At 45.7% G+C, this 27,897-nt stretch overlaps 1 protein-coding gene across 1 annotated transcript in view; it reads right to left on the reverse strand.

Moving 5' to 3' along the window:
• Positions 1-6,061: 6,061 nt before the first annotated feature.
• Positions 6,062-27,897, reverse strand: part of LOC142557380 (lysosomal aspartic protease-like) — a 27,427-nt gene continuing 5,591 nt past the window's right edge. Inside the window, exons 2-7 of the mRNA XM_075669209.1 lie at positions 21,094-21,130; positions 18,925-19,048; positions 16,977-17,547; positions 12,014-12,158; positions 7,614-7,712; positions 6,062-6,217 (exon numbers count right to left, since the gene is read on the reverse strand). Of these exons, the coding sequence (XP_075525324.1) occupies positions 6,062-6,217; positions 7,614-7,712; positions 12,014-12,158; positions 16,977-17,547; positions 18,925-19,048; positions 21,094-21,130 (1,132 nt within the window). The remainder of the gene's footprint in view (positions 6,218-7,613; positions 7,713-12,013; positions 12,159-16,976; positions 17,548-18,924; positions 19,049-21,093; positions 21,131-27,897) is intronic.

Genomic DNA, 27,897 nt, shown 5'->3' on the forward strand with positions numbered 1-27,897 from the left:
TCTTCTGTTGCGCGAACATTAATTTATATTGCGGTACTGAGACTTAGTATGTGGATGTTCGTTCATGTGTTTATTAGTCCAGTTTAGTGATTGTTGACAACCTTCCGACGATAACTATCACGTAAGAAAAGAGGAGTAGCCGGCGCTACACATAGGCATCAACCTCTCCTTAAATACATTTAATAAAAAAAACATTTCCCAACCGCGTCCATAGATTACGGACAAGTGTCTAGTTTTTTGATAACTTTAAGTGGAATAACCACATCGATGTTGTAGTGACAAGGACGAGTAAAATGCTACATTTCATATGAAGGAGTTGTAGGGAAGCTTCACAAATTCGCAAGACAAATGCTTAATTTACTCTTTGTATGCTAGATCGATACTAGAATCTGCTAGTGTAATTTGGGATCCTCATCAGCAGTATCTCATCGATATACTAAAAAAGAGCAAAATCAGGCAGCTGGATTTGTACGTAGTAACTGTGATCCGTTCTCGAGTATTTCTGAAATAAAAAGGACATTGGCATTGGAGCTGTTGAAAGTGAGAAGGAAGAACTATGGCTTAAATTTTCTCACAGTGTCTATATAATCAGACAGTCATTAATCCTCACGAATACCTTTTAGAACAGATATACGTCTCGCTTCGTCGAGATTTTTCTCGGAAAATATTAGAAGCCCCGTACAAAATATACGCTCGAGGTAATTCGTGTTTTTACGGAACACAGGAATGGAACCGGCTTCGAGGCGACGTTGTTAACGTCATTGATAGTGATCTTTTCTTCTCTTCCCTGTGAGAATGTTCACACGGACAAAATTGTGTTTCCCGATGTGTATATAAACGAGAAGGGGCTTAACCGAGGGGTCCGATCTTTAATAATCATATCACAAGAGGCGAACAAACAACGAAACCAAGGAAAACAGGGGAAATTACTTGTATTTAATGATTGAATTAAAGAAATGATAAATTTATGGCAATGAAAGTGAATGAAAAACAACTTGCCGCAGGTGGGGAAGGATCCCATGTCTTCGTATTACGCGTAATGTGAAGACGTGGGATCGTTCCGCACCTGCAGCAAGTTGTTCAAATTGTTATTTTTTTATTGAAGTGAATATTAGGAGAGGTTGGCGCCTTTATGGTTGCACCGGCTCCTCCTTCTCACTTGGCAAAGGAAACAAATTTCCGTAAAAAGGGAGAATAGCGACACGAAATATGGCACTCAGCAGAACACTGGAAGAATAAGAAATATACAGTTCAACAGTACATCAGTCGCAAAGTTCTGTGCATTAGTTCAGTCCACGTACGCATATATAAAGTCAGATATTTTGTACAGCCAAAACACACAACACATGTAATGCACTGCAAGTACGGAACAGAATTATACATATTACGTAAAAATTGCGATCACCACATGAACCAATTATGAACCACGGACAACGCCTGTGTTATTCATTTAGCGTATTCGGATCATCTGATACCTAATATTTTCCCAAAATGCTGGTGTCCTCTAAAAACTTTTTCAGAGCAAGAAGCGCTCTTTTTTAAGGTCCCGCATTTGGCCATGGGCCAAGTATCTTTTTTAGAGTGAATGGTCTTCTGTCTAACATCAACAAATTTGCTTGCAGTACCTTTCTTTGTGGATCGTATTTCGTGCACTCGGGAAGAAGATGATTCACATCTTCGTCTGGATGTCCACAAGAACACTGCGGACTAGAGACACGTTTTATCCTGTACAAGAAGTGTTTTGTAAATGCAGTACCAAGACGCAGGCGGTGTACCAATGTCTCAAATTTTCTGTTGTCTCTTAGATTTTCCGGCATTGATAAGCTTATACATGGGTCTATAAGGTATAACTCGGAGTTTTTAGTTTGCTGATCAAACCAGGTAGTTTTTCTAAGGCGACAATAAATCTGTCTCAGGAGCAGACGGACTCCACTACGCAATAGAGGAAGATTGGTTGTCTCCGCGTTATTGTGCGCTCGATTCGCAGCTGCGTCCGCTGCAGTATTACCAGGAATATTGCAGTGCCCAGGTATCCACTGGAATGCAATTACGTGGTTCATCGCGCCTGCTCTTGTAAGTTCTTTAAGTGTCTCATACAATAGCGAAGTGTTCAAAAAACTTTTCTTTTTGCTCTGTAGTAATGTGAGAGCGGCTTGCGAATCGCTAAATATAACCCATTTTTGCGAATGCTTTTCTGATGTTATGAAACGCAAAGCACACAGGATTGCAAACAGTTCTGCCACGGTGGAAGATGTCTCTCGGGATAATTTAAATGTTTGCTCTAGCGCTAAATGTGGAATGACGAATGCTGAAGTCGAGGAATTTTTATGACACGAATCATCTGTATAAACGTGGATGTACTGGGGATATAAGGAGTAAATTTGGAAGAGTGCCAGTTGTTGTGCGTCTACTATGAACATGTCTTGCTTAGATATAATCCCTTCAACCGATAATTCTATTTGAGGACATGTTAACATACAAGGAGGGTAACAAACATCGACTTTGAATAAATCAAATCTATCTAATAATGCTTTATGTTCTCGAACAACATCGTGAATTTTGCTTCTGTTTCTTTCGGTAAGCGCAAGGTTTAATGGATGATTCTCGTGTTGGGTTAAGATGCGAGAAATATGTCGGCATGTTTCAACCATTCGTATGACTGGAAATGGGTGGTGACGAGCTTCAGCAATTACAAAAGAACTCGAGGTAGCCTGCGGAACCCCAAGACGCACTCGCAGCGCTCTTGCCAGTAAACGTTGAAGACGTTCCTCAGAAGTTTGCGATAAACCATGGAGAATAGGTGCCGAGTAAGCAATTCTTTGTTTCATGAGTGCGTTATGAACCTGTAATAGTGAAGAGACTAATCCCCCCCACGTTGTGCCAGCGAGTCGCCGAAGTAAGTTTATTACTGCATTGGTCTGCTTTTCAATTGCGCGGATGTGTGAAGCCCATGTTAGCTGGCGGTCAAGAATAACTCCAAGAAATTTATGCTCTTTCACAAATATCAAAGTTTGCCCATTAAGCGTAAGTTGGAAATTATTCAGCTGTCGTCTAGTAAAAGGAAGTACGGCTGTTATTTGCAGATACAGTGTTCAAATTGTTTGTCGGGGCGCACTTTATCAGCTTCCGCAAGAAAGCATTAACAAAACACACACACGTTCGTCCGCTTAGTTGCTCTTTTTTGTTGTTGCTCTGGACGCCCTACAGCCTCCAGTATGTCAGTGTGAGCTCTTGAATATTATGTTACCTCGTCTATATATTTAATGGCCTCGCGCAAGATGGCTACGATAGGTGGAAAACGACGTCTGGAGGGGCAGCTTAGTGGTCGTAGGGAACTAACGGCGCCAATTTGTTCCCCGCTTGTCTCAGGTATATACATTTAAGTACATTTAAATACATGCATACATTTGTAGATACATTTAACGAAAGAACATTTTCGTACCTTTCTTTAGGATTGGAATGACCTTACCCACCTTCGAGTCATGTGGCACTACTCCAGATGAAAAAGACTGCTGGTATATATGCGATAGGAGAAAGCTTGTTGCGGTTTTTGTATTCTTCAGTACTTTAACATTGAATTCATCTATACCAGTGGATGATATCAGCTTTCATGAATCGATGATTTTGGCAATGCCATTGGCGTCGAACCGGATTTCAAGCTTGATTGAGTGATTCGCATGAAATGCATGAGGTAGTTCGTTATCAGCTTCTACTGTAAAAACTGTACAAAAAGTATCATTTAGTACTTGCGCGACCCAGTGTTCTGCGATTAAATTATTATGTTCGTCTCTGAGCACAATGTTCGATGAAGGTGTAGTGCATGATGGGTTGATAGTTTTCCAGAATTGTTTGACGTTATTGCGTAGCATGCCGGGTAAAGTAAATGAGTAGAATGAGTGCTTGGCTTCAGCAGCAGGAAAATTGAATAACTTTTGTGTGGTGCGGTACGTGTCCCAAGCGCATCTAGTATTTAAGACCTTTGCGAAGCGGAATTGACGCTTCTTTTTGTTTTTAAGTTGTTTCAGTGCAGCGTTGAACCACGGGGAGTCTGATTGCACACTGATTGTGATGGTGGCGGCATAACTTCGGGTTAATTGCTGCAGCTTAGCTTTAAAGAGGCGCCAGTTAGTTTCGATAGGGCGGAGGGCATAATCGGGGCGAAATGATTTTTGAAAATTTGGCAGTTCATTATTTATGGCAGTGTCATTACCTTTATCATATAATGTTATAGTTTTCTTTATCTTTTGGGGGTTAGGTAGGTAGCAGTTGAATGTTGTGTGAAGAACATCGTGATCGCTTATAGCTGATTAATGTAAGATTACGATTAAGACCGAGTAAGATTAACGGAGCGGTATGATATGCTGTCGTAACGGAATGAATAGCGTTGTGAAAATGACTAACAAAAGTTGCATCTAACACGCGCCGATTATAATAGGTGGGTTAGACGTGTGGCAGCATGCGAATAACATTTCTAAGGGGGGCGGGGGGAACGTTGATGGTGGAACACATTAAACTAAATTATGGGGCTTTACGTGCCAAACCCACTTTCTGATTATGAGGCACGCCGTAGAGGAGGGTTCTTTAACGTGCACCTAAATCTAAGTACACGGGTGTTTTCGCATTTCGCCTGCATCGAAATGCGGCCGCCATGGCCGGGACTCGATCCCGCGACCTCGTGCTCGGGAGCCCAACACAATAACCACTGAGCAACCACGGCGGGTGATGGTGGAAAACATAAGGCTGTTGCGAGCGGCTATCAGTACGCAACCTCCACATTTGTTTAATTGGTCACGACTAAAATACGGAAATCAGGTAAAGTAGAACCGAAATCACTGTCGGGGACTGACGAATTCAGCCCAGCTTCGGTTAAAATTATAAGGTTACAATCAGTTGGTTCGGCTATATGTGAAAGAAAGTCGCGCTTTGGCAAGATACCTCTGATGTTGGTATAAATTACTGAAACAGCAATACGCGTAAGGCTTCTGCCAGAAGATCTGGCATTGGGCGATAGCTATCACGGCTGTGCAATGACTTTATGTTCAATTGGATCGAAAACGTAGGTTGTACTTGCAATTATTAGTTTGTTATAGCGAAACTTGAACAGTTTTTGCTGTGTTTTCCCGAATAGGGAGAGTTCTTTGCGTGCAAGTCGGTTGTTTGGCGAGAAATCTGCGGTGATACTGTGGTATATGCTCTTCAGTTGCGCACTTCGTGACAAGATGCGCTCTTTGTCTTTAATGTGGGCAAACCGGACAATGATTGGCCTATTTTTGCTTGTTTTTGAAGCGGCCAATCCTGTGGTTGCGCTCGATGTCTCTTGGCTCCAACGAATTGCTAAGCTTTTAACTTGAAAGTCACCAGAATTAGTATCAACAGTATCAATATGAAACAGGCAAATTGTAGCCTAATGTCTCGTTTAGCGCAGTTGTACGTCTTTGGAGGTATACTTAAATTTGTCTGCAAACTATCGTTGCACCATGGTTTCCCATTGATTACGTTGTTTGGAGCTTTCCTGCAACATTGGCGGTGCATCCATTGTGACGCGGTGCTCGAATTCGTTTTAGCGACATTCGAAGCAGAAAATTATCGCTAAGAATACTTAAGGAAATAAATATCTGCTGCGTTTATTGGTCTCGCTCCTAGTGGTGCAGTAACTAAATTGATCCGCACGAGTCATAACTGAAACAAAGAAAGAGAAAAGAGAAAACGACTCTCCTAATGCCGAATGTGAGCACACGTCAAAAATTGTAGAACTTGCACACCTCAGATCGCCACGTGGCACGTGAAGTAACAGATCACTTTTTTTTAGAAGTGAGAGATTTCACCTGTACACCGGCTGCTTCACGCTTCTAACATACTTCAGAAAAGTTAGGGTATTTCTTACTGCAGAAATAAAAAATCGGAGCTTTCAATCTTGCGGCCATATATTTCTTGCAATAGCGTCGTTTCAATGTGTTCTCTATCTCTATTTTCTGCAATTACAATATATTTTTAATAGGGCTATAGGCGCACGCTATTATAGCCGTCTGTCTTTGCCACTGGTTGTCGTCGGGAGTGCCCGTTAGGCGGCGATCGCGAATCCCAGACGATCGCTGCCCCTGTCGAAGATGCTGTAGAAGCTTCCGATGAACACCTGGCCGAGAACCCAGAATTTCTTCGTAGGAGTGTCAGAGACTGCGAAAGAGCTGAAGCACTTCAACTTCTTTGGAGTTTCAATCTGTAAGAAACAGCAATCTGCCTGTTAAAAAGCTGAAATCCAAAAGATGGATAAAGCGCGGGTCATCGCGAGTTTACAGGCTTTGTATTGCCATATCACATCGCAGCCTTCGTGTTAATGGTAATGAGTGCTTAACTTGACAGTTATGTGCGTGGTGGCTAAAACTTAAGGGCCATGTAATTTTCTTCATTTACCTTCCATTTCTTGCCTCTTCCTGTGTCGCCGTTTGTCTATAGTAAGCCAACGTATAGTATAGTAAGCCAAGAAGAACGAGCAAAATTTTTAATGTTCCTTGAGTATACAATGTTGCGAACTCTCTTATTTCCGTGACATGTTATAGGAGTAGAATGTTCAAAGAAAACCATTATCTGCGGAAATAGGCCCTGGACCGCGGTACAGCATCCCTTGAGTTATTACCGCAAATGCATTTTCTAATATTGTATAATTAGAAAGTTGAAAAACTTCAGCGGCCCTTCTTTTTAGTTTTTGCGTTACAAAGTGTTCGTCAAATCGGTGTTCATTTCACTGAGAACGAAGCACAGGTCACGGAACGTTATACCGCCACAAGACGCTGTAGTCAGAAGCTCGCGTAGTTGTGCATATTTAGAAACCTTTGTCCTTCCAAGCGTGAAATTCGAACTCAACGCACACTACAGATGTGTGTACTAGGAGTGCTGGATAAGCTGCGCCTCTTTTCTATAATCAAAAGCATGTACAGCACATCTGATTAACTCGTGCAGGCTAAATAACTATTCGCCACCGCCCCATTTCAAATCAGATGCCAATAATTCATCATTATAAGCATCATCATCTCGACGCTTTACACCCGCCCGTAGAGCGCACCTCTTCACAGATCAATAGATCATCTCGCGAGGCTATCACAGTTACAACTCTAGCTTGTGCCGTACTTAATATTTTTTTTTCTTTCTCCAACAACCTTTCATGAGAGGATATAACACGAGTCGCGGAGGCTCAGTAGCTGCGGCATCGTCCTGTTGAGTACGACGGCGTGGGTTTGAATGCCGACGGCGGCGGCCGCATTCCGATGACTGCGAAATGCAATAACGCTCTCGTACCGACGCGTTGGATGCATGCTAAAGAAACGGAGGTGGCCTAAATTTATCCGGAACTCCTCACTACGGCGTCTCGCATGACCCGACAGTTGCTTTGGGACTTTGAGGTGCCCGTAATTTAAAGTGAGGATGTATCCAGCACTCTAGAGGAATTCGAAATTCCAGGAAATGGTTTACTGCATCCCAGGGCCAAATAACACTTAGAAGGAGCCGATAAACTTCGAGCTATAAGCATTGGAAAACTAATCTGTTCTGGCCGGCGGTAGTCTTGCGGGTCAGGAGGCCAATAAATTTCTGTAAATAAGTACGTTTGTGCATCTCACCTGGATGATGTACTGGTCAGCAGTCATGGTGAACTCCTTTCCACTAATAGTGAAGGAAATCTTTGGCATCTTCGGAATATTAGCGCACTTCACGCGCCACTGAAATTGAAAAAAAAAGTGTAAATTATGCATCGGGGAATAAGGCTTTCTTCTAAACCTCATATGGAAGACTATATATATGAGTTCTCATAATATATATTTATATGCTATTGAACAAAAGGGTTGTTGTTATATAAAGTTCGCAGCTGTCCAAGCAAATTAGGAGAAAACGAACCCGTTAGCACCACTCTAAAAATAGAATTATTTTCTCCATGTGCCTCTGTTTTAGTTTTTGTTTTTAAAACGGCCTGAGCGTTGCCTTTGCGGTCCTTCTTTAACGCTTAGTTCATGCCTTCTCTTCATTTTGTCTTCACGAAAGGCTGTGTCGTAACTTCGCCTAAACCGCCAAAATTGTGGAATCGTGCAACACTGTAAATGCTAGTGCCTTGTAAGCATACAGATGAATGCAAAAAATTAAAATAGTATGCTCAGTACTCTTCACAAGCATTGTCGTGTGGACCAATATCAGATGGAATGTGTTGCCTCAGGGAATAGGTGCTCTGTGCTGATCAGGAGATCGCAGGTTCACTTCCTGAGGCAAGTTTTCTTAGAAGAGACCGCTAAGATTAAACTAAAATTTAGTCTCCTCTAAAGAACATATGTGTGCCGTAAGTCTAAGCCTGTCGTGATGTCAAGTAGTTATGTCTTATGTTATGTAGGTGTACTTACGTTTTGCGCACTCGCCTGCAAAACTGTGCTTTTGTATTTTCTATCTTTTCTGCCCCTTACCCGATCCCCCTGTGCAGAGTAGCCAACCGGACACTTCATTTGGTTAACCTCTCTACCTTTCACCTATTGGTTTCCTTCCTTCCTTCTTGCATGTGCTTTCGGACAAGTAGAAGTACTTGTGTTTCATTATGCAACTGGGGTGAATATTTTTTTTAATGACTTCTTGGACTCATGTGCAGAACTTTGTGTTCATGCTCTCTGATTTTATTCAGTGTTTTTCGACACATTTCGTAACTTCATTTTGTTTGCCAAGGGATGATGAGTAGCTTGTACCACGTAATGGTGCCGACCTCTCTTATTACATTATGTCAATAAAAAATTCTCGTGTACCTAATTTATATGAACGGTAAAAAAATCTAACGGGCCGAAATTAAAATACAGCTCTCCGTTCTGGCATCAGTCATACTCGACCGATTGATATTTTAAAAGACCTGCGTATTCCACACGTTGTGGGAATCGGTTTAAGCGAAGCTTTCATTGGTGTTTGTGAAGAACGCTATTCCGGCTTAGCGACCATTTGCAGGTGAGACCATACGACCCACTTGGGCACATGTTCACTGGGAACCACATCGCTGAAAATTGGGAAATAAACATATTGCGCTCGATCAAGCACATGACACGCATGACGATGGACCAATGATGATGATGGAATGACCACGATGGCATGAAGCATAGAGTTTCTCACTACATTACTTAGAGGGAAATCTGGCGCTGCTGTGCTGTGGTATGCATGGGAATGCCGCTATATTGTGACTTCGGATTGACATCGTTCTCGGAGAGCCATGCAAGCATCGTTCCGTCTGTCACAATGATTAATTTTCTACTAAAACAGCACGTAAAAATCTGTTTTAGCTTTAATATTACGGAAAAACATGTTCTGTTTAAATATGAGAACCTGTTGTTGCATTCGTACAATTATACGAAACGTCAAAAGCGTCAGCGGGCCGCTAACGTAGGAGGACAGACGACAAGATTTGTGCGCGCTTTAGAAGAGTTTGTTGCCTGTTCTTGCTTTACTTCGCTTGGTTAAGCATTGTAGGTGAGTAAACTTCACTGGAAATGCAATATGAGTGAATGAAAACGTTTTATGAATATTTTACTTGAAGAAGGCGTTATTTGTGTAACTATATCCACGTTTTAGACGAAGCCTCTTACAACACCAGCCAACACAAGCCTCGCAGACACATATCCCGTCCTTCACATGACGGCACAGCGCCCCTTAGTAAACTCCCATAGACGGTGGCGCCAGATTTCTCCCTGGGTGTTATAGTGAGAAACTCTATGGCATGAAGATTGCTGTATGACGAAGAAGAAACGCCGGTGATGGAATGGCAACGAGGATATGACTACAAAGGCATGACGATGCTGGAATAACGACGACTGTATGACGGCATGACGACAAAGACATGACGACACTGAGAAGATGAATGTGCAATCACTACGACAAAATGGCAACGATGGAATGACTACGGCGGCATGACGGATGACCTTTTGATGACAACGCAATGACGGCTTCATGGCGTTGGAACAACACAACGATGACGGTATGACGACGACGGCTCGATCGTGGCCACGGGATGACCAATATATGGCAACGCAGTGACAGCGAGAGAGCGAAAACGGCGGAAGGTTGACGATAACATGATGTCTAGGGAATGATGACAATGGCACAAAGACGATAAAATGACGACGATGGCATGACAACGACGCTGGTGTTGCAGCCCACATCCGTGCTTACGTGAATGCCCTGCCGCAGCGGGTCACCTCGATTTGCACTATATCCGGTGCTTGTTTGCACCATGTCCAGTACCGGCTAATGGTCCAAGATTGCAGCCATCAGCCAGCAATCAGCAGGGATGACGGTTGTATGACGACGGTAGCGTGACGAGGGCATTACATTCAGTATGACCTACGCATTCGGCAAGGGCTGTTCGGCAAGAAAGCAGCCAGAAGCAGCAACATCAGTGTGAAAGCCGTAGAAGAAGCAAAGGAAGCTTCGCTTTAAGCTTTAAAATTTGGTCCTCAAAAGCAACATCTGGAGCAAAATGCCGGTCTTCCCTTAGTTTTTCGTGAGGAAAAAGGCTAGTGCATTTTACAATCTATACGCCGGGATAATGTGACGGCCTTATAGCAATTCTTTTTCCTTTTCACGCTTCATCAGTTGTCGAAACTACGCTCCGCCTACGTTGTCGCAACGATTGACTCGTCGTGAGCGGTGCATGATAAGAAAGGAAACTAGAATCGAGCGGAAGGAATCGCTACTTTATACCGGCTATGATCCAGTAATGGTGTCATTGGCAAGTTAGCGAAATTGTTTCGGAGTCGGTATCCGCAGAAAAAAAATAATATTTCCCCGCATCAGACAACACTAACTGCTCTTCAAAATTTAGTTTCGTGTCTAGGTATGTCGTAACCAAACGACCCCCTTGTTTTTTACTATTCCAGTTCCTTCCCCTTTGGTGCTTCTCGTACCCTCAAGAGTGACCGCAAGCCTTCGTGGTAGCGTAGTGGCTACGGCGTTACGCTGCTAACCTCGAGGGCGCGGGTTCAAATTCCGGCATTCCCATGGAGGCGACATGCAAAAACGTCCGTGCAACGTCCATTGGGTGCACTTTAAAGAACCCCAGGTGGTCAAAATTACTCCGAAGTTTCCAACTACGGCATGCTCATAATAAGATCGTGGATTTACTTTTTTTACAATGACCCCAACTGGCTAAACAATTCGGAAACCGTGCTTATTGTCACAAAGAAAAAAATTGTTTCCTTGGGTCATTAGTGAGATACACCATGAATTTTAACTCTCGCGTTTCCAGATTTCTTGCAGTGTCGTCCACAAAACAGCTGTCAAGTTTAAATCTGGCGTCTACATTATTGCATGGCGAGAGGCTGTCAGGTAAAACGCACGATGATCAGGGCGACGTATCACTTTCTCGGGATATAGGAAGAAATGCCTCCATGACCAGGCCAGTTAGCCACGTTGCTTGCGCTTACAAGCTTCTCTTCATTGTTGCACCCTATGACGACCATTCAGAGATGTCTCCAAAACTTATAATATTTGAAAAGGCTTTTTTTTACAGAAAGTGCGCGCTAGCAAAAGCCCATCTACAGCGTAGGTTCTTCAACTCGATGGCAAGTAGTCGGTAAATTCTGGCCGACTCGACGGTACCTATTAGGTAAAGATGGACTGCAATAGTAACAGAAAACGTTTTTCAACTCTCGCCGTTTTAGCACACTCTTGACTCATCATGACGGAAACCTCCGTGAAATCAGCCCCATCGTTTGCTAGTTTTGATCTGGTGACTCTAAGTTAAATTAAATTATGGGGTATTACGTGCCAAAACAACGCTCTCATTATGAGGCACGGCGTAATGGGGGACTCCCGAAAATTTAGACTGCCTGGGGTTCTTTAACGTGCACCTAAATGTAAGTGCACGGGTGTTTTCGCATTTCGCCCCATCGAGATGCGGCCTCCTTGGCCGGAATGCCATCCCGCGACCTCGTGCTTAGCAGTCAGACAACATAGCCGCTAACAACCACGGCGGGTGACTAATCAAAGTCAGACGGGTGCACACCTCTCCACTAGGCTCCTCCTTGGCTCTCAGGTAAGCGTTGAGCCGCTCAATCTCGTCCTTGGGGCCTTCAATGAAAGAGCTGCCCGTGTCAACCACAGCATCGCACCCTCCAGCGCAGAAGTTCTTGTCCTTCTTCACTTGCATGCTGTCGGTGGAACAAAAAGACAGTGAAAGGGGAGGGAGGGGGAGGGTCAATATGCATGAAAGCATGAAACCCAAGCTGTATTCCCTGCACAACATTTATAGTAGTGCGTAAGGTGCTAGTCAGAAGGAACTGTCGTTCGTTCAGTAGCGCTGGTCGACCGGCACGGGGGCTAAAGCGTAACGTTATTTCATTCTGACTTTAGACAGTTTCAGTTTAACATTTGCAACCGAACGTAAAAGCATTACGTACGTAAAGAAAAGCTTATGGCTAGGGGTGGCATTCACGAAATCTTACTCATTTCGCATTGGAATGGCCGCCAACGCTCTCTGCAATGCCTGTCTTTGCGAGGAGACGCTAGAACACATTCTGTGTGACTGTCCTGAACATAATGTTCAGAGACAGTCCCTGGTTTCCGTTCTAGCGAACCTTGACAATAGACCATTGTCAGTTTAAACTGTTTTCACATGTCGCCGACAGAAGACATCGCAGCTGAAGGCGACAAAGGGACTACTTCGGTTTTTGAAAGAGACGGGCTTGGACAAGCCGCTGTGACAGTGATGTCACGTACCATGCAAGAGTGACGGACTGTAACTGACGATGTGTGTGCTGTCCTATGGGCTTTCTCTCTCTCTCCTCCCCAGCTTTCATCCCCACCGCTCACATGTGTAGGGTAGCAAACCATTTGAGCCAAACTGGTTAACCTCCCTTCCTTTCCTTCTGCACTTTTTCCTTCCTTCCTTCCTTATTAGGTTTCTGCGGTTTACGTGCGCTATGGAAACATACGTTATTCGGCAAGTTTAACGTCCATAATGTTTACGGACACTAGAAAGAGCATTTTAGAACATGGCGGCACCCATGGCTCCCGCTTCAGCGTGAATTCTCGTGATCACTACGCTCTCACTCGCGTTGATCGCTAGTAACTATTGTAATGAGCTGTCGCTTTCTCTAAACTCACCTGAAAGGTTAGTTATGAGCGCATAGCGCGTCCATTTTCTGAGATCGTTCGGCGATTTTGACGCCCATACACCTAACGAGATGCGTCCATATAGCAACAGCAGGATGGTTGCTAATGTATCGTTTTGGCTTGGATACGTTTGGCACGAGGCAGCAGACGGCGCCCTGTTTTATAACGTTTTCTTTACGTTTATATTTCCGTAAGGTAAACTAAAAGACTTGAAAGGACGCGCACCATACCGTCCCGCAGACATGCTTACGTTTAACGTACGTAAAGCGACAAACGCTATTCTAAAACTGCCTTTTATTCCTATCGCCTGACGTCCAATTTACGTAACCGCCGACGCAAGCCCGGGTGGTGGCCCGCAACGTCGTTTTAACTACCCAATCAAGCGATCACCTTAGTTTAAGAAGGTCATTTTTGCTTGCTTTCAAAGTGATCAGTATTGCCTAGCGCCACAGCTTTTTTTTTTCACTTAAATGACTGACGAGAAGCGAGGAGCGCGCAGAAGAGGAGAGAGTTTCAATGGGGCCGAGCTAGCACAGTGAACGTAGTTAACCAGGTGAAAAGAGCGGTGCCGGCGGCTCCGATCGGCCCACTTCCCCTTGCTTAGATTCTGGTGGCTCGTCGATGATTACTGCGGTGTGCAACGGGCAGTTATACATGCCGCCAATACAAGTGCCTCATCGAAGATTTGTCAGAGTGGTGCCGTAGACGTGCCGCGGTTACGTTAAACTGCCACGCAAAATTTGTATTTAACGGAAAGAAATCAATTCTCGCCGGCAGCTCTAAATGCACAGTGCCGGAGCCATGAGTGAACAGCCATGTTCTAGTCCTTTCGGAACGGGTCCCAGTCCGCCCAGTCTCCGGCTATTCTAAAGAAAAGTTCAGTTTTGTTCGGCATCTTTATGCATCTTTAGTTTGTACAGGTCACTTTGATGGGGTGTTTCCGCGATTTCGTGACGTGGCGTGGCAGGCAGCCGAAAACATTAAAAAAAGCATTTTCACCAATCGTGAAAGTCTAATCGGAAATAACTGATTTTCTTTCGTTCAGCCTATTCACGCAATATCCGTGCGTATACGTCACCTCGAGATGAGAGTTCTCGCAGTTTTCTTGACATGTCGTGACATACAGCCGAAGTGCGCACATTGCTCGCAAAACGTTAGACCAATTGCGGAAGGCTAACCAAGGAAAAGGAATGGAAGCAGATTGGAGTAGCTTTACATTAAAGCGCTTCAGCACACGTATGAAGGTCAGGATCCCGGTTCATTCCGTGGCTTCCGAGATGACGCGCGCGCTACCTCATCTCGGATGCCTCCCAAGGCTCGTGCATGCCATTAAACTCTTCCTTTCTGCCCTACTTGTCCCCTTCCCATCTTGAGTAGTAACATGCTGACTGGCGCCTATTTCTCAACATATTTGGAAGGAGAAGTACAGTACACCTTTTTTGCGCAACCGAGACTAGGCCCAAATTACTTGACGAAGTGTTGAGGCTAAAATATCAAATTGTGTGAAACACTGAGAGAAACTTGATATGCTATATCAAAGCCGTTAGTGATTCAACACAAAGGAATGGTGCATGTTTGAGACTGCCGTCAGGCGTCCGTCTGATATCAATGCTCTCGAACTCGCTGCAGTTATTCTACATGGGTAAAACTATTCCACAAGGAACCGACAGTGGTGTTCTATACAAAACGGGTAAACATATTTCAATTGTAGTAGTTCATGTAAAGTTTCTTTTTATTTCTTTATTTTTTTATTCTCATCTGTCGGTCAAACGGCATCGCGTGTCGGGCTGCCGCCGCCTGTTCCACGAGCAGCGTGAATATGCACCTCCAGGTCCTGCTTTCAAAACGAAACTTTCGTTGCATTTTCCTTGGCCTTTTCCGTTGCCGCCGCCGCCGCTGCCTTGCCGAGTAGCTCACGCACTGGACAGCATTCCCATCTTTACTACCCCTACAGATGTGCTGGCATCTGGCCTTGTTTTTACGGAATTACGCATACAAAAAATGGTAGCTCCACACTGCAACAACTATATGCGTCATGAAGAGAAGAATTGCCTTGTTAAATCAAACCTTTCTAGGCCTACTTTCTCAGGGTGTGGCGCCCCTGCTTGGTGGGTATGTCGCCGAGTAATTTGCGCAGTTTACAATGGCAGTATATCCAGAATACGCCCCCTGTAGTCGATGCACCGACCCTAGAGATAGTCATACAAATGTGGGCAGATCCTCGAGACAGTATGGCCCCGCGAACTTATTTCTATTTTCTGGTGACCGTGTTTGGGTTTGGACTCCAATACGCCGACGATAACTTAGTGTAGAACTCTTTCGACGCCTATTTCGTAGCTCACAATATCATCCTGCGTATTGGCACTCTGGCCTATGAGGCCGTAACGGACGGCATTGCGCAATCACTGTGGCGCCGCGCACGAGCTGAAGTAGTCCATGTTGTGGACATTAAGCCGTTCTGCCCACGCTAACGACCTCTGGGACTTTATGCCTCTGTCATTTTTCTTTTTCACGTGGGCTTTTGTGTTTTCGCTTTCGTGTTCTGCATGCAGCTTAGGGACGAGGCCTTTTAAATGCGTACTCATTCCTATGCCTACCCAACGAGGAAGAACATCCGTCCCTCCGACCGTCCGTCACGTAAGAGGATCGCTTTCAACATGGGCCCGCAGCAGCGAGTGAATTCACCTTCATGCTGCCTCTCGCTTCAACACAAACTAAGCGGCGAGAACACAGCGCGCATGAAGTTATCAGCATTCGCCGCACTGGGTCGCAATCGCAGATACCTTTCAAGACAGAGGGCTGCGCGCCCGCGCCGTACGCAGCCGCCTCCAGAGTACGGTTGGTCACGGTTGATAATAGTTGAACGCGGATGAATGAGGCGCTAAAGAGCAATAACGGTTTATAATGGTCGGAACGTCATCAGCGCACCTGGCGCCGACACCTGCAGTGGATTCCTTGGCCCATCTATCCACCTTGCGCCGCCGTTCGCCGCAGCGCTGTCGTTTATACCGGTCGGATCAAGTTTCATAACACTGGCAATGACACCGGGCTGCGTGGAGATGAGCAAATGGCACAATGCTTGCGCATACTTAGGCAACTCCCAGAGGAGTTTCTGCATGAAATTATTTAGAGGGGGGGGGGGGGCATTGCCACGCGTACTTATTTATCTTTTCCGGTGACCGTCTTTCACCAGCTAAATAATGATAAAAGTTATCGCCCAGACCCAGCCGCGCCTTTATGTATCGGAAGTTTCTCGAGTGTTATCACTGGTTCTGTTTGTTGTTTATGTTGTCGTCGAGCTTTCAGCAATCAGGTTACGTGCGGGACGAGAATACTGGTGTATATTCTAGAACTTGCGCGAGCACCAGCAATTGCGCTCGGAGGTTCAATAAGTCGTGTATAAGAAGCCGACGCGTCTGATCCGCACATCAGATTTCGGCCATTGAGGAGTGTGCTCGCCGCTATAATTGTGCTGAGTGTACTTGTTTTTGCTGGGAACAGGATCACCCAATAAACAGTTGGTTTTGTGACTTGCGTTGTGTCACTGCAGTTCTTCACTATCCCTACAGCGTGACAGTATAATGCATGATCACGGGGGTCACGTGGTGGGTTATCCGCGTTTTGCTATCTTGCTTGTAATCTTGTCAGGCGCGTAATCGCTATAGGTCAAAACGCTGCCCAGAATACAATCAGTTGTATATCACATAATTAGGCACTTCACGAAAGCTTTGCTTCTTATAGATTCCACCGTGTGGGTTGTATCTGCATAATTATTTTCTTTTCTTCTCTTTTTTTTACAAGAACATGTCAGCGATAGTCAACTTAAAAAGTTGTTAACTAGTTTCAGCGAAAACTCGTCATATCGGTGGAAGAAATTAACACAGTTGGCCCTGAGCGAGGGAAAAATTGTAGTGCTTGATTCTGTGCGTGTAATATTCGAGCGGATCTGCAGGCTGCCATCACTACGCATTGTTTGCACGTACCCTTGCATTTTGAACTGCCAGTAGCTCTTCTTGGTGACACTGGTGTAGGTAATGTCTCCCGTGTAGCGCTTGGAGTCGATGCCACCGAAGTAGATCTCTCCTCCGGGACTGCCCTTGGGGTTTCGGTTGAGGTAGACGGAGAAGACCGGCAGGGGCAGCAGGTTCTGCTTAATCATGTTGTCGAACACTGGTACGACGTTGTCTTCGGCGAGAGCTGGGTAACCGAGACCCAAAAGCCCGTCAAACTTGGCTGCTTTGAAGATGGCACCCTGTGCCTTTGTGGCCTCGGCAAAGGTCTGTGCCTGAACCATGCCATTTCCCACGCTTAGAACGTCGGTGCTGTAGATGCCCTCGACAATGCCGCTTCCGTACTCGATGCGGAATTTGCGGCCGTCCTTCTTGTAAGTGCTTGACTGAGCGCTGTTGTACTTTTTCTTGTTCTCTATAGTTGATGCAAAGAAAAGAAGACATAGCGGTTACTTCCAGACCTCATTGCCCGGCTGTATAGTTACAGCTATATAGTTATGAGATGGGTATGTCAGTTACAGGATAATGCACTTTTACGAAGACAGTTAGGTAATCGCAGTACTAAGTTTGATTATCTGTGACCAATAAAAGAAGTACGTCTTCAAAGCTTAGTCATTATCGACGAACATATTGCTTTAACTATAGTTAACTATATCCGAATTGTTTCCTTGCTGCCTCAAGGCCACGTGAACATAATTAACTGTTGATGGCAAACGTAATAGAAGTATAACTGCACGTATGCTTGGATTGGTTTTTGTCATCTTGTACGATGTTCTGAAGTCCCATAGAGCAAAAACAGGTGCACGTGTTGAATCTTCCCCATAATGAACAGCAGAAAAAGTGCGCCATTCATCCGTTTGCCACCCTCTCAAATAACCACGTCGCGCCTGATATTTTTCTTTACTTTTTATTTCTTTTTGTTCATAAGGCGAATCCTGGGTGAGTAGATTTCTTGTGTTTAAAAAGTGTCAGTCCTTAACGCTCCATTCAGGGTCTTCTTTGTCCCCAAATTTCCTAAAAAGCATCAAATGCAGAGGAGAAAATTTCAAATTTGCAATATTCATACGCTTGTGCATGCTGTACTGATAACACGCGCTACACTGCAAAATTTCAGGCATAGCTCAGTGTACGGCAAGTGTGCAACAGAAGCCCACGCCGCCTGGGCAGCGTGCTACAGTCCCTATGTTATAGCTTTCATTCAAGACACGTTGCAAAGCTAGAACGTCTGGTGCTGGCACAGCTTGATCCCCATGACGATGAGAAGTTTATTGCTTGCTGCCAAGCAGCTTAACATGTTTACAGCTGCTTAGAAACGGTACCGTGAACGCATCTGGGCCGAAAGCTGAGGGATGATCGTATAAAGCGTTGGGCTCGTCCAGCCGCTGCCAGTGCTCGGAAATTGAGCTTAGGCTAAATTGGGAAACACGCTTATACTAAATGAGACAAAAAAGTGACATATCAACGGATTGAAGTTCCACGTAATATTTGTTATTGAGTGTTATTTACTTAAGCTGCACGGTTTCTGAATGCAGCAGGAAACCCGCTGCTCGAGAGAGTATTTCCATGCGAATAATAGAGCATGTTCGTGCTGTGTCCTAAAGGCACTCGTATACCAAATATGTGGTGCGATATTTCTCATTCGATTATTTAAGTGGTTACGTGCGCGAAATATTTTATAATCAATGAACAAAAGGAAGTGAAGGGCTGGGGCTTGACTTAAAAGTGGCGCAGGCGAGGTCCTGATACTCCGACCAACTATGCAATAGACAAGAGATTATGACGGCGTACTTACTGCAGCCGTCTTGCGTATCGGGGCAGTTGCTCGATGGCACCCAGAGGTTCGCGGAACCGGTGTCAAAGATGACCATGAATTGTTGCGGGGGCGTGCCAAGACCGATGAGCCCGTAATAGTGCAGCTGAAGGATAAGGATATATTTGTCCACGCGTACACAGCTCTCATTTCGGGTTTGACGATAAGCAGAGAGATAGGAACAACCACTTTCTTGCAAGTGAAGCAATAAATAAGTTTGCGGGGAATTGTCTAGCAGGCGGATAAGGCATACCTAAGTAGATTATATCGAAGGTATTTCTCGCACATTTCGTTGGCATAGGTTTCACGCCTGTTCGTGTTTTGTTTGTAGATAGACAATATTTTTTTATTTATCTGAGCCGACTATTTTAATGAGTATCCGTTGAATATGATATATGAACACAGAAACATCACACCAAGTGCTACAGGAACAAATTAAGGAAAACATGCGGCTGCTGTTGCGTGTAAGCTTTAGTTAGTGTTTGCTAAGTGCGGTACACAATTGGGCATTCATTGGACACAATATTGCTTTCATCGATTCTGTGTTTTATTTCTTTTAACATTTTGTCACCTCCTTTGAGGTGAAGTACTCACGTTGTTTTCGTTTTCCAATTCTTCCGCAATCACGGAAGGTGCATTGAGCCACATTCGCCGTCTCCGTTCTATGTCCGTCGTGTTTCTCCACAAGGAGATGCTAAAGCAAAGATAGAGAAAAAAAATGCGTTCATTATTTCTCCTCCTTGCAAAATTCGTCTTCTGTAGTACCTCATTTTTTCATTTAATTTTTAACCCTCCGTTGTCTTCAGGCATTTAAAGGTATTAGTTGCATTTGTATCCTGCTCCTTGTCTTGGTTGCAAGAGCTGCGCATTGCTCTCATGTTGTCTTCACTTTTCCCTCCATTCATTTCATTTCTACAGGACAACGTAGCTTATACTATGTTCAACATCGAACCCAAATCAGCGACAGAGAAAGAATACTTGCGGCAGTTCCAAGCAAGCTGTACTGAACGCAGTAAGAATTTTAAGCGAACCCATAAAGACTACAAATTGTTAGTTTCTGTTTTCTATCCGTGTCTCTCCAACAATTAATGCAGAAAGATACACACAGGGAGTTCTTTACTGGAAAGTATGTTTTGCAGACGTGTGTATGACCGCAGACGTGCTACTCTGCATGTATGGAAGGGGTCGAGGGAATAACTATTCTAGAACAGTGAAAGAAAAACAATAAAATACTGAAAAATGCAATGTGCCAATAACTCTCATATTGATATCTATAGACGAGATGATGGCTATAATTTCACGCATTCAGGTATCATGAAGCGAGCTTCATTTATAGGTTTTCGCAATGGTCAACTTTACAAAGCTTCGAGAACAGGAAATTCAAGGCCTTCCGTGGTATCCAAGGGCAGGACACGCTACCTAAGAGCCTGAGATGCCACTAAACGATAAGGGAGCGTGAGGAATGATGCCCATTTGGCGCTCAAAACAAGATCTTTCCTCGCGATGCACGTTACATTCGAGCAATATATGCTGCACGGTCTGTGAAGGAGCACAGTTATCAGAGCAAAGATCAGTGGGTCGGTGATACGTTCGTTTGAAGTCGAAGATATACTGCCTCCAACTGGAGAGGTAGTAACAACTTAGGTCTCGATGTTACTCCTGGCTCAACCGAATGCCGAAAGTTGTCGTAGCTTTCTTCAAGAGCATAATTTACTGGCATAACGGAAAAGTTTTACTCGTAAAATATTTCATAAAGTAATAAGAGGCTCTTTGGCCGAGTTAGGGAAATGGTAATGAAAATACGAGTATTTTGCGATGCCGGTTGAGTTCGAAATCAGTGGCTGAATTCACGAAGCTTATAATTCGCAAGTGCATGCTCTTCGCCACTGGCCAGCTGCCTTCGCTAATAGTATGTACGGCATCAGCGATGGCTGGAACTTTTTCTTAGGGACAATTCTAGTGTAATAGGTTTTTTTTTTGTGAATACCGGCCAAGGTTCCAAATCCAGGTTGTTTGAACCACTCGGCAACGGCACAAACTTAGCGCACATTGTTGCGTACCGATATAGCCTAAAATTTACCGCTGTAGGATTCGGGGGTCGTGGCCTCGGAGTCTGGCGTCACACAGAGGGTCGCTCTCAAGCCTGTATACACCGCCGGTGCGTCTCGTAACGGGTAGCTGGCCTACGCTACCGGGGCGTCACACGGAGGCTAAGCGGGCCCACGCCGTCGTCCGAGCCTACTTGACGAGAGTGGCTTCTTTAGGTGATGAGTAAGAGGTACAGAGCTTGGATAAACGGAACAGGTGATTTATTTACATTGGAGAGACAAACTTATTTAGAGAACAAGGAATACTCAAAAGAGTTAAATGCTGGGCTAGTTGGTATTTTGACATGAGAACCATCTTGAAGTACAGCGCAACGGGACGGCACAACAGAAAGGAAGACGACCAGAGATGCAATGTTCGTCTTCCGCTGCACCAGTGTTCGTTTACCTTTCTGTTGTGCCGTCCCGTTGCGCTGTATTTCAAGATGGTTCTCATGTCAAGGAATACTCGCACTGGCCAAAGCATGGAGCGCAGTACGTCGTTCTCGTAGCATGATCTACAGGTCAGACCACACTACATCTTTCTGGAGAGCACACCACGAGAGCACGTCGGGACACGCCAGCACACCAGAGTACATTCGAGCATGACTGAATTGAAGCACCCCAGATGAGCTGAAAAAGTCCCCTTAAGTCCCTTTTGTCCTCCCTATATCCCTAGGTCAGGGTCATTTGCAGTGACATCTTCCTCCAACCGGAGCTTCCGAAGTCGCCGAACTATCTGCCTTGAGGGCGAGGGTGCGCATAATCACTCCGGCACGTTTGTTCAGTGAACACAATCAGAGAAGTACCCTCGGGCGCACACCGCCTACTGCCCCAGAGGAAGGAAGGGACACACGTTTATAGGGGGGTTCACGCTTGCCTCAATTGACACGTCTTGGTTCATGGAATGGCCCACAGTTAGCTGGTTCTTGGGACGGTGGTCTGAGCTAAAGCCCCTCCATACACATTTTCGCCGGCCAAAAGCAGTGGTGGCGCGTGGATGGAGGGGCTTTAGTTTGAGCGACTTGCAGTGGCCGTAACGAAATGTCGCCACAACGCACTTTCCAGAGAGTTTCTTTGTCCCAACCTTGTGGTCGCTGGACCTGTGGCATCCACCAACCACGCTGTTTTCCGTCAAACATGTCACACCATGGTGTCGCCACTGCTCTGACTGGTGGAACGTACTGTTAATTTCACAAAGCTTAGACAATTAATCTCAGGAAATCGGAGAGAGGTTTGAAGGTCACTCAATCGTAACACCACTAGTGAATACGAGCCCATGGCCAGTATTCAATAAGGACTCCGCACGATATATCCGCTCTTCACTGCAACGAAAAAGACGCTGGCTCATTGCGATAGTCAGCGTAATATTTTTCGAGGGAGCCTGGCAAGGACACGTGGTTTTTACGAACAAAAAGCATTACGAATTCGATCCTAGTCTAGACGTTAGACAGAACACCCGCCTGCCAATTGTGGAAGCGAAAATTGTTTGGTCAACAGCGAAAAGCGCTCGATCGATACCAATATTTTCTCACTAGTGTAAAACATTGTGAATAAAGCATAGTGTTTTCCAGATAGAGAGTTGACTCGCTTCTCATTACGGAACGTTTTCAGGTACGTTTTTACGCGAGTAATCAACGACATGGCCTCAGCGGCACTGGAAGTTGCACGCGCTTCTAGCATAGCAGTTCCGCATCATGTGACCACCGATCCATGTACTCTACGCCGTGGCATCTTCCCTCCATTTCACGTGAAACAAAATGGGCACTTTTTCTTCTGTGTTCCTGTCAGTCAGTAGCAAGCGACAGCTGTACCAAGATGTGCCGTCGATGAATAAATAAGGGCTCACATTCATTTGCTCTAAATAACGATACACTTGGGCGGCGACATCTGTGCCGCGTCGTCCACTGGTTCTCTGGGCGGCATTTGCGCATTATAAGATATATGCGCGTCAGGTACGCGGCAAGCGATAGGTCAATTCCGGGTGTCATAGCTGTGTTAAGCTGTGCTTGTATAGTTCGTTATTTCGATACCAGACGAGTGTTTACCTTACAACAGCAGCACGTTCGTGGTCCTTCATAGGCGTATCTACCGGGGGGCAAGGGGTGCACTCGCCCTCCCCCCCCCCCCGCTTTCAAATGTGGAGGGGGACAAAGTATGTCATTTGCTCCCCCCCCCACACACACACACTTTTGAAAGCGAGCACTTTCGGCTGCTCGCTGGAAAGTCCAACAAAACTACAGCTGATGCTAAATTTTCTTTCTTAATAGAGTGGCCACATGAGTAATGCTTTTTTTTACTACGAACACCCTGCTTGTACAGCGAGGATTGCCTTATGTGCCTTTTCGGGACGCCCTGTAGCGGACGACGCGCGGCATTGGCCATACACGTTCCCGTTGCGGAAAACGCCTGACGATGGGCAGTTAATTACCGCCCTAACAAATGTCAGCTTGCGCAACTTGCATCATGCCCAGTTTTTTTGGGATCGCTATTTCGGTATTCGAAAACACAATCAGCTTGGTACATTTAATCTGCATACGAGGAGAGGTCCGGATAAAGTACTACAATCAGCCACGCCCAACGACTGGTGTGCCTTACGGTATGAAATCGTAGGTTTATCAAATGCTGGAACTATTTAGTTTCTGTCTAATCAAACCTCTTACAGATATAACTGTCGAATTTCATTGTGTAATCACGACTTATCGTAGATATATTAGTAAAAATGACCTTGGTCGAACGTGCATAGCCATTTCAATACCAATAGAACACTTACTTGAATTTTTCCTAAAGGTGTGTGTCACTACTGACTTTGACGATTTTATTTTCAGGCTATATTTAAATAAGAGCTACGCTATTACTTGTTTCCCAACAGGAGAATATATCCCGTATTTTGAAAAATGAGGGTCACTTTGTGGTGACGTGTACCCAAAATTCGCACTTTGTAGGTTGTTTTATGTGCTCTGAAACCAGTTACTGATAGTCGCTTTCTCCCACTTCTTATGCGTTGTACACGGCACTTAGTTACTTTCTCCCGGCATCCTCGGTCAATACGCGAGAGCGTTAAGGAGCCCGCGTGGCAGAATATCCGGCGTTGCGCGTGCGCAGTCAAACGTCGCATCGACAAAAAAAGATTTTCGAACCACACATACCCAGGCCGTTCATGTGACTCAAGGAATTCACTGAACTAATTGAATTTCTCAAGCTAAAATACGTGGACACATCTTAAACTACGGCTTATACACAACCTACAGGCATTATATCTCTCGGATTGCAATTTGAATATACGAGAAAAATAATTCTATTACGCGAAAACTCAAACAAACCCCTTTTCCAGCGCTTCTACAATGAACAGACCGGAGACGGCGTCCGCCATTTGCGCACGACGGTGCGTAAATAGAAAGTTTTAAATAGACAGTTTTAGTTACACGTACGTAGAGGCTTCACGTACGCAAACGTGAAAACCCTACGTACCTTACGTGCACGCCATCTGAAACGCTTTTAGCTACACGTACGCGACGCACGCCAAGAGGGACACCGTAGCTCCATCTATCGGGAAATGTGAACACGGCGGTAGCCAATTCAATCCTGTCGCCGTGTTTCGATGCGAGCCGTCTGCGCGCACGCGGCCCGCTATCGCTTGTTCGTGATCTTGCGGAACTCCCGCGCGAAGCTGTCTACGTGCGCAAGAAACGCACGCAAAGAATTGAATCTCACGTACGTCCGTGAGACGCGCGCGCGCCCGCTACGTTCTACGCATGCGCATTGCTCACACGTTGACCCTCTACGTACGCAAAGCCTCTACGTACGTGTAACTAAAACTGTCTAATTAGGGGACGCAAGTGGCTTGCGTACGCAAGAACTAGGGGCGACAGTACTACGCATGCGCAGACGGTGCTGCGCATGCGCAGTACCGTGGCCCCTAGTTCTTGCCTACGCAAGCCGCTTGCGGCCCCTAAACTAAAACTCTCTAATATATCAGAGTCCACGGAGCAGCGCGCCCGCTTCCTTGAAAGTCTGCAAATCGTAGTCAGTAGAGAAGTATACCTCAGGTCGCCACCATCAGAGTACTGGGGCTCTTCCTAGAGGAAAAGAACTCGTGCAAAGAAACTATGAAGAGACTGCCGAGCACCTCTCGCCAGATAATCGGGCTGCTGCGACGTATTAGTGGCCGCAAGTCTGGACTCCAAGAGAAAGAGGCACGCAGGCTAATCCAGGCTTACTTCGTCTGCAGGATAGCATACACATGCCCTTTCTTTCAACTACAAAAGATCGACATCGCAAAGATCGACATCGCAAAGATCGACATCGCAAAGATCGACACTTTACTGCGTTCAGTCTACAGAGTAGCCGCCGGACTTCCTACATGGACAAGCAACGAAAGACTGATGCAATTAGGACTCCATAACACCGTCACCCAAATCGTGGAAGCGCAGAGAGTGGCGCAGTGTTGGAGGCTATCATGCACAGAGCAAGGGCATGGGATCCTACAATTCCTGAATCTCCCCCTCCACAAAGGAACCACCAAGAGAGTGAAAATTCCCAGAGATATCAGGGACAAACTGTTCATTCCACCACTCCCGAAGAACATGGGAAAACACAACAAGAGAAGCCGACGCGCATGCGCGGAATCCCTTAACAAGACTCTAGCAGACAAACCGGCCGCGAAATCGCAGCGAGGTCTATCCTAGAAGCGGAAGAGGCCGCCATTGCTAGTGCAACCGCAGTCACAGGGACGCTCTTAATAGTATCGGACTCAGTGTCAGCGATCAAAAGATTCAGATCGGGCCAAGTAAGCCAAACTGCGGTAGAAAAACGACAGAGGCCGGAGATAATCATTAGGCTTCTCTGGGTCCCTAGCCACGAGGGTAACACCGGCAACGAAGCTGCCCACCTCACAGCCCGCGCAACTACTAACCGGGCCGAGGGGCAGCCTCCTCCGGAAAACCCTGAAACACTGTCACATAGTTACGGAGATCGCCTCCGTCGGCAAAGGGAGGAACGACAGATTTACCCGCCTCCTTGCGGCGGCCTAAACAGACAACAGGCCGTGGCCTTGCGCAGAGCTCAAACGCGCAGTATGCTCAGCCCCAGGAGACTATATAGCGGCGATCCTGAAGGATGACAGCGTCTCGACATGTACGTTTTGCGCCTTAGCACAGGCAGGACATGATCACATTCTATCGGGATGCGACCGCCACCCGCCCCCAAAAGAGCTCCTGCAGCTAGCCCCCTCACTTGAGGAATGGGAGAAAACGCTGAGAAGTGTCGACCAAGAATCACAGTCAAGGCTGGCGGAATGGACGGCGACAGCTGCGGCCCCCTGGGCCCCGACCTAGCCTGCCCCCATGACCTGGATCCCCCTTCCCCTTCCCCTACTATTTAATAAAGTTGTTTCCTCCTCCTCCCTGCAAGAGGCTGCGTTTCGACCAGAAAACCCGGTTTCGTGCATGTGAGCGCTTCCCGATAAACATTATGGTTACATACGCTCCAGTTGCCAGGAAGCGTGGGAAGCAGTCATGGATCTTTGAATGATACCGCGTTCCACTATTAAAGGCGAAGCTTAAGCGTCCTCCAAATTTTTCATTCGAAGTAAAAAGCAATATTCTGGGTAACGAGTGATATATGTTTATCCTCTGTATGTTCATTATAACCTTTGTAGAAAGTTACTCATTGAAGCGTTCCAGAATGTCATACTGCCGCTAATATGTTTCCTAGAATCCTAAAACAACAGCACAAGAGACGGTTGATATTCCAAGAAAATATAGAGAGAATTTTAAGTCACGTCGATGCTACGGCTGCATACAGCGTTGGTTACCAGTCGGATCCTGTTATCAGCTACCTCTGATGATCCCTCAGCTACCTCTGATCAGCTACCCTCAGATAGCCAATACGAGTGCCTAGAAGCCATCCACAGAAAAGGTATTCAACTTTGCCTTGGAGTCCCTCAGCCAGCATCAAACAAAAAAGTGCTTTAGGAAGCTGAGCCACGCCCTTTGCGACTTCAGGCTTCCCAGGCTCTCCTGATCCAGCTACTACGATTGAGTGACTCTACGCCCGGCAAAGCCCTGTTACGACGTATAGGTAACAGGCCGCGCTCACATTTTTATGCAGCACTGAACACGCTTGGCGTCTTAGGATTGCGCTACTCGAGACAGAGGGAAAGGATAGAACCACCCTGGACATTTGAGGACATCACATGCAACTTAAATGTACCACGATTGCAGTCAAAAAGCTGCATTTAATCTGCAGAAGCCAAGTCACTAGTCCTGGAACATTTGAACACGACTTACCCGAATCACCTACAAGTATACACAGATGGCTCTATCAAAGCAGACGAAGACCGCTGCGCAGCTGCATTCTATATCCCCTCTCTAAGATATACGTGATCTGGCCGTCTGGACTGTATAGCCTCGTCGACAGTTGTGGAAGGTGTAGCAATAGCTTCTGCTCTGCGCAAACTAAAGACTTTGCCTCCGCAGAATGTGGTTGTCCCTACGGACTCAAAGGCCGCGTTACAACAACTATACCGTGGTCTGCCATCCCTCAAGTTCCCACGCAAATCACTAGCCATCGTGAAAGAACTCAACAACAAAGACTTCACAGTAAAGTTGCAGTGGATTCCCTCACACATTGGTATTTCTGGCAACGAAAAAGCTGATGCGCTTGCATACTGCCGCGCTCTGTCACCCTCCCAAAGTCAACGCTCCTAAGAGTAATCAGGTGAAAAAATCGGACATTCGAAATCACTTTGGGTCGCTTTGGGTTCCACCGCATATGTCCTGCGCAACCAAGAGTTTTCACCTCACTTCTATATCGAATAAGGACAGGATCTGCTAGTACACCGGCCTGGTTATTTAAGACAGGACGAATC

The sequence above is a fragment of the Dermacentor variabilis genome, chromosome 1 (assembly GCF_050947875.1).
Source record: "Dermacentor variabilis isolate Ectoservices chromosome 1, ASM5094787v1, whole genome shotgun sequence".
Taxonomy (NCBI): Eukaryota; Metazoa; Arthropoda; class Arachnida; order Ixodida; family Ixodidae; genus Dermacentor; species Dermacentor variabilis.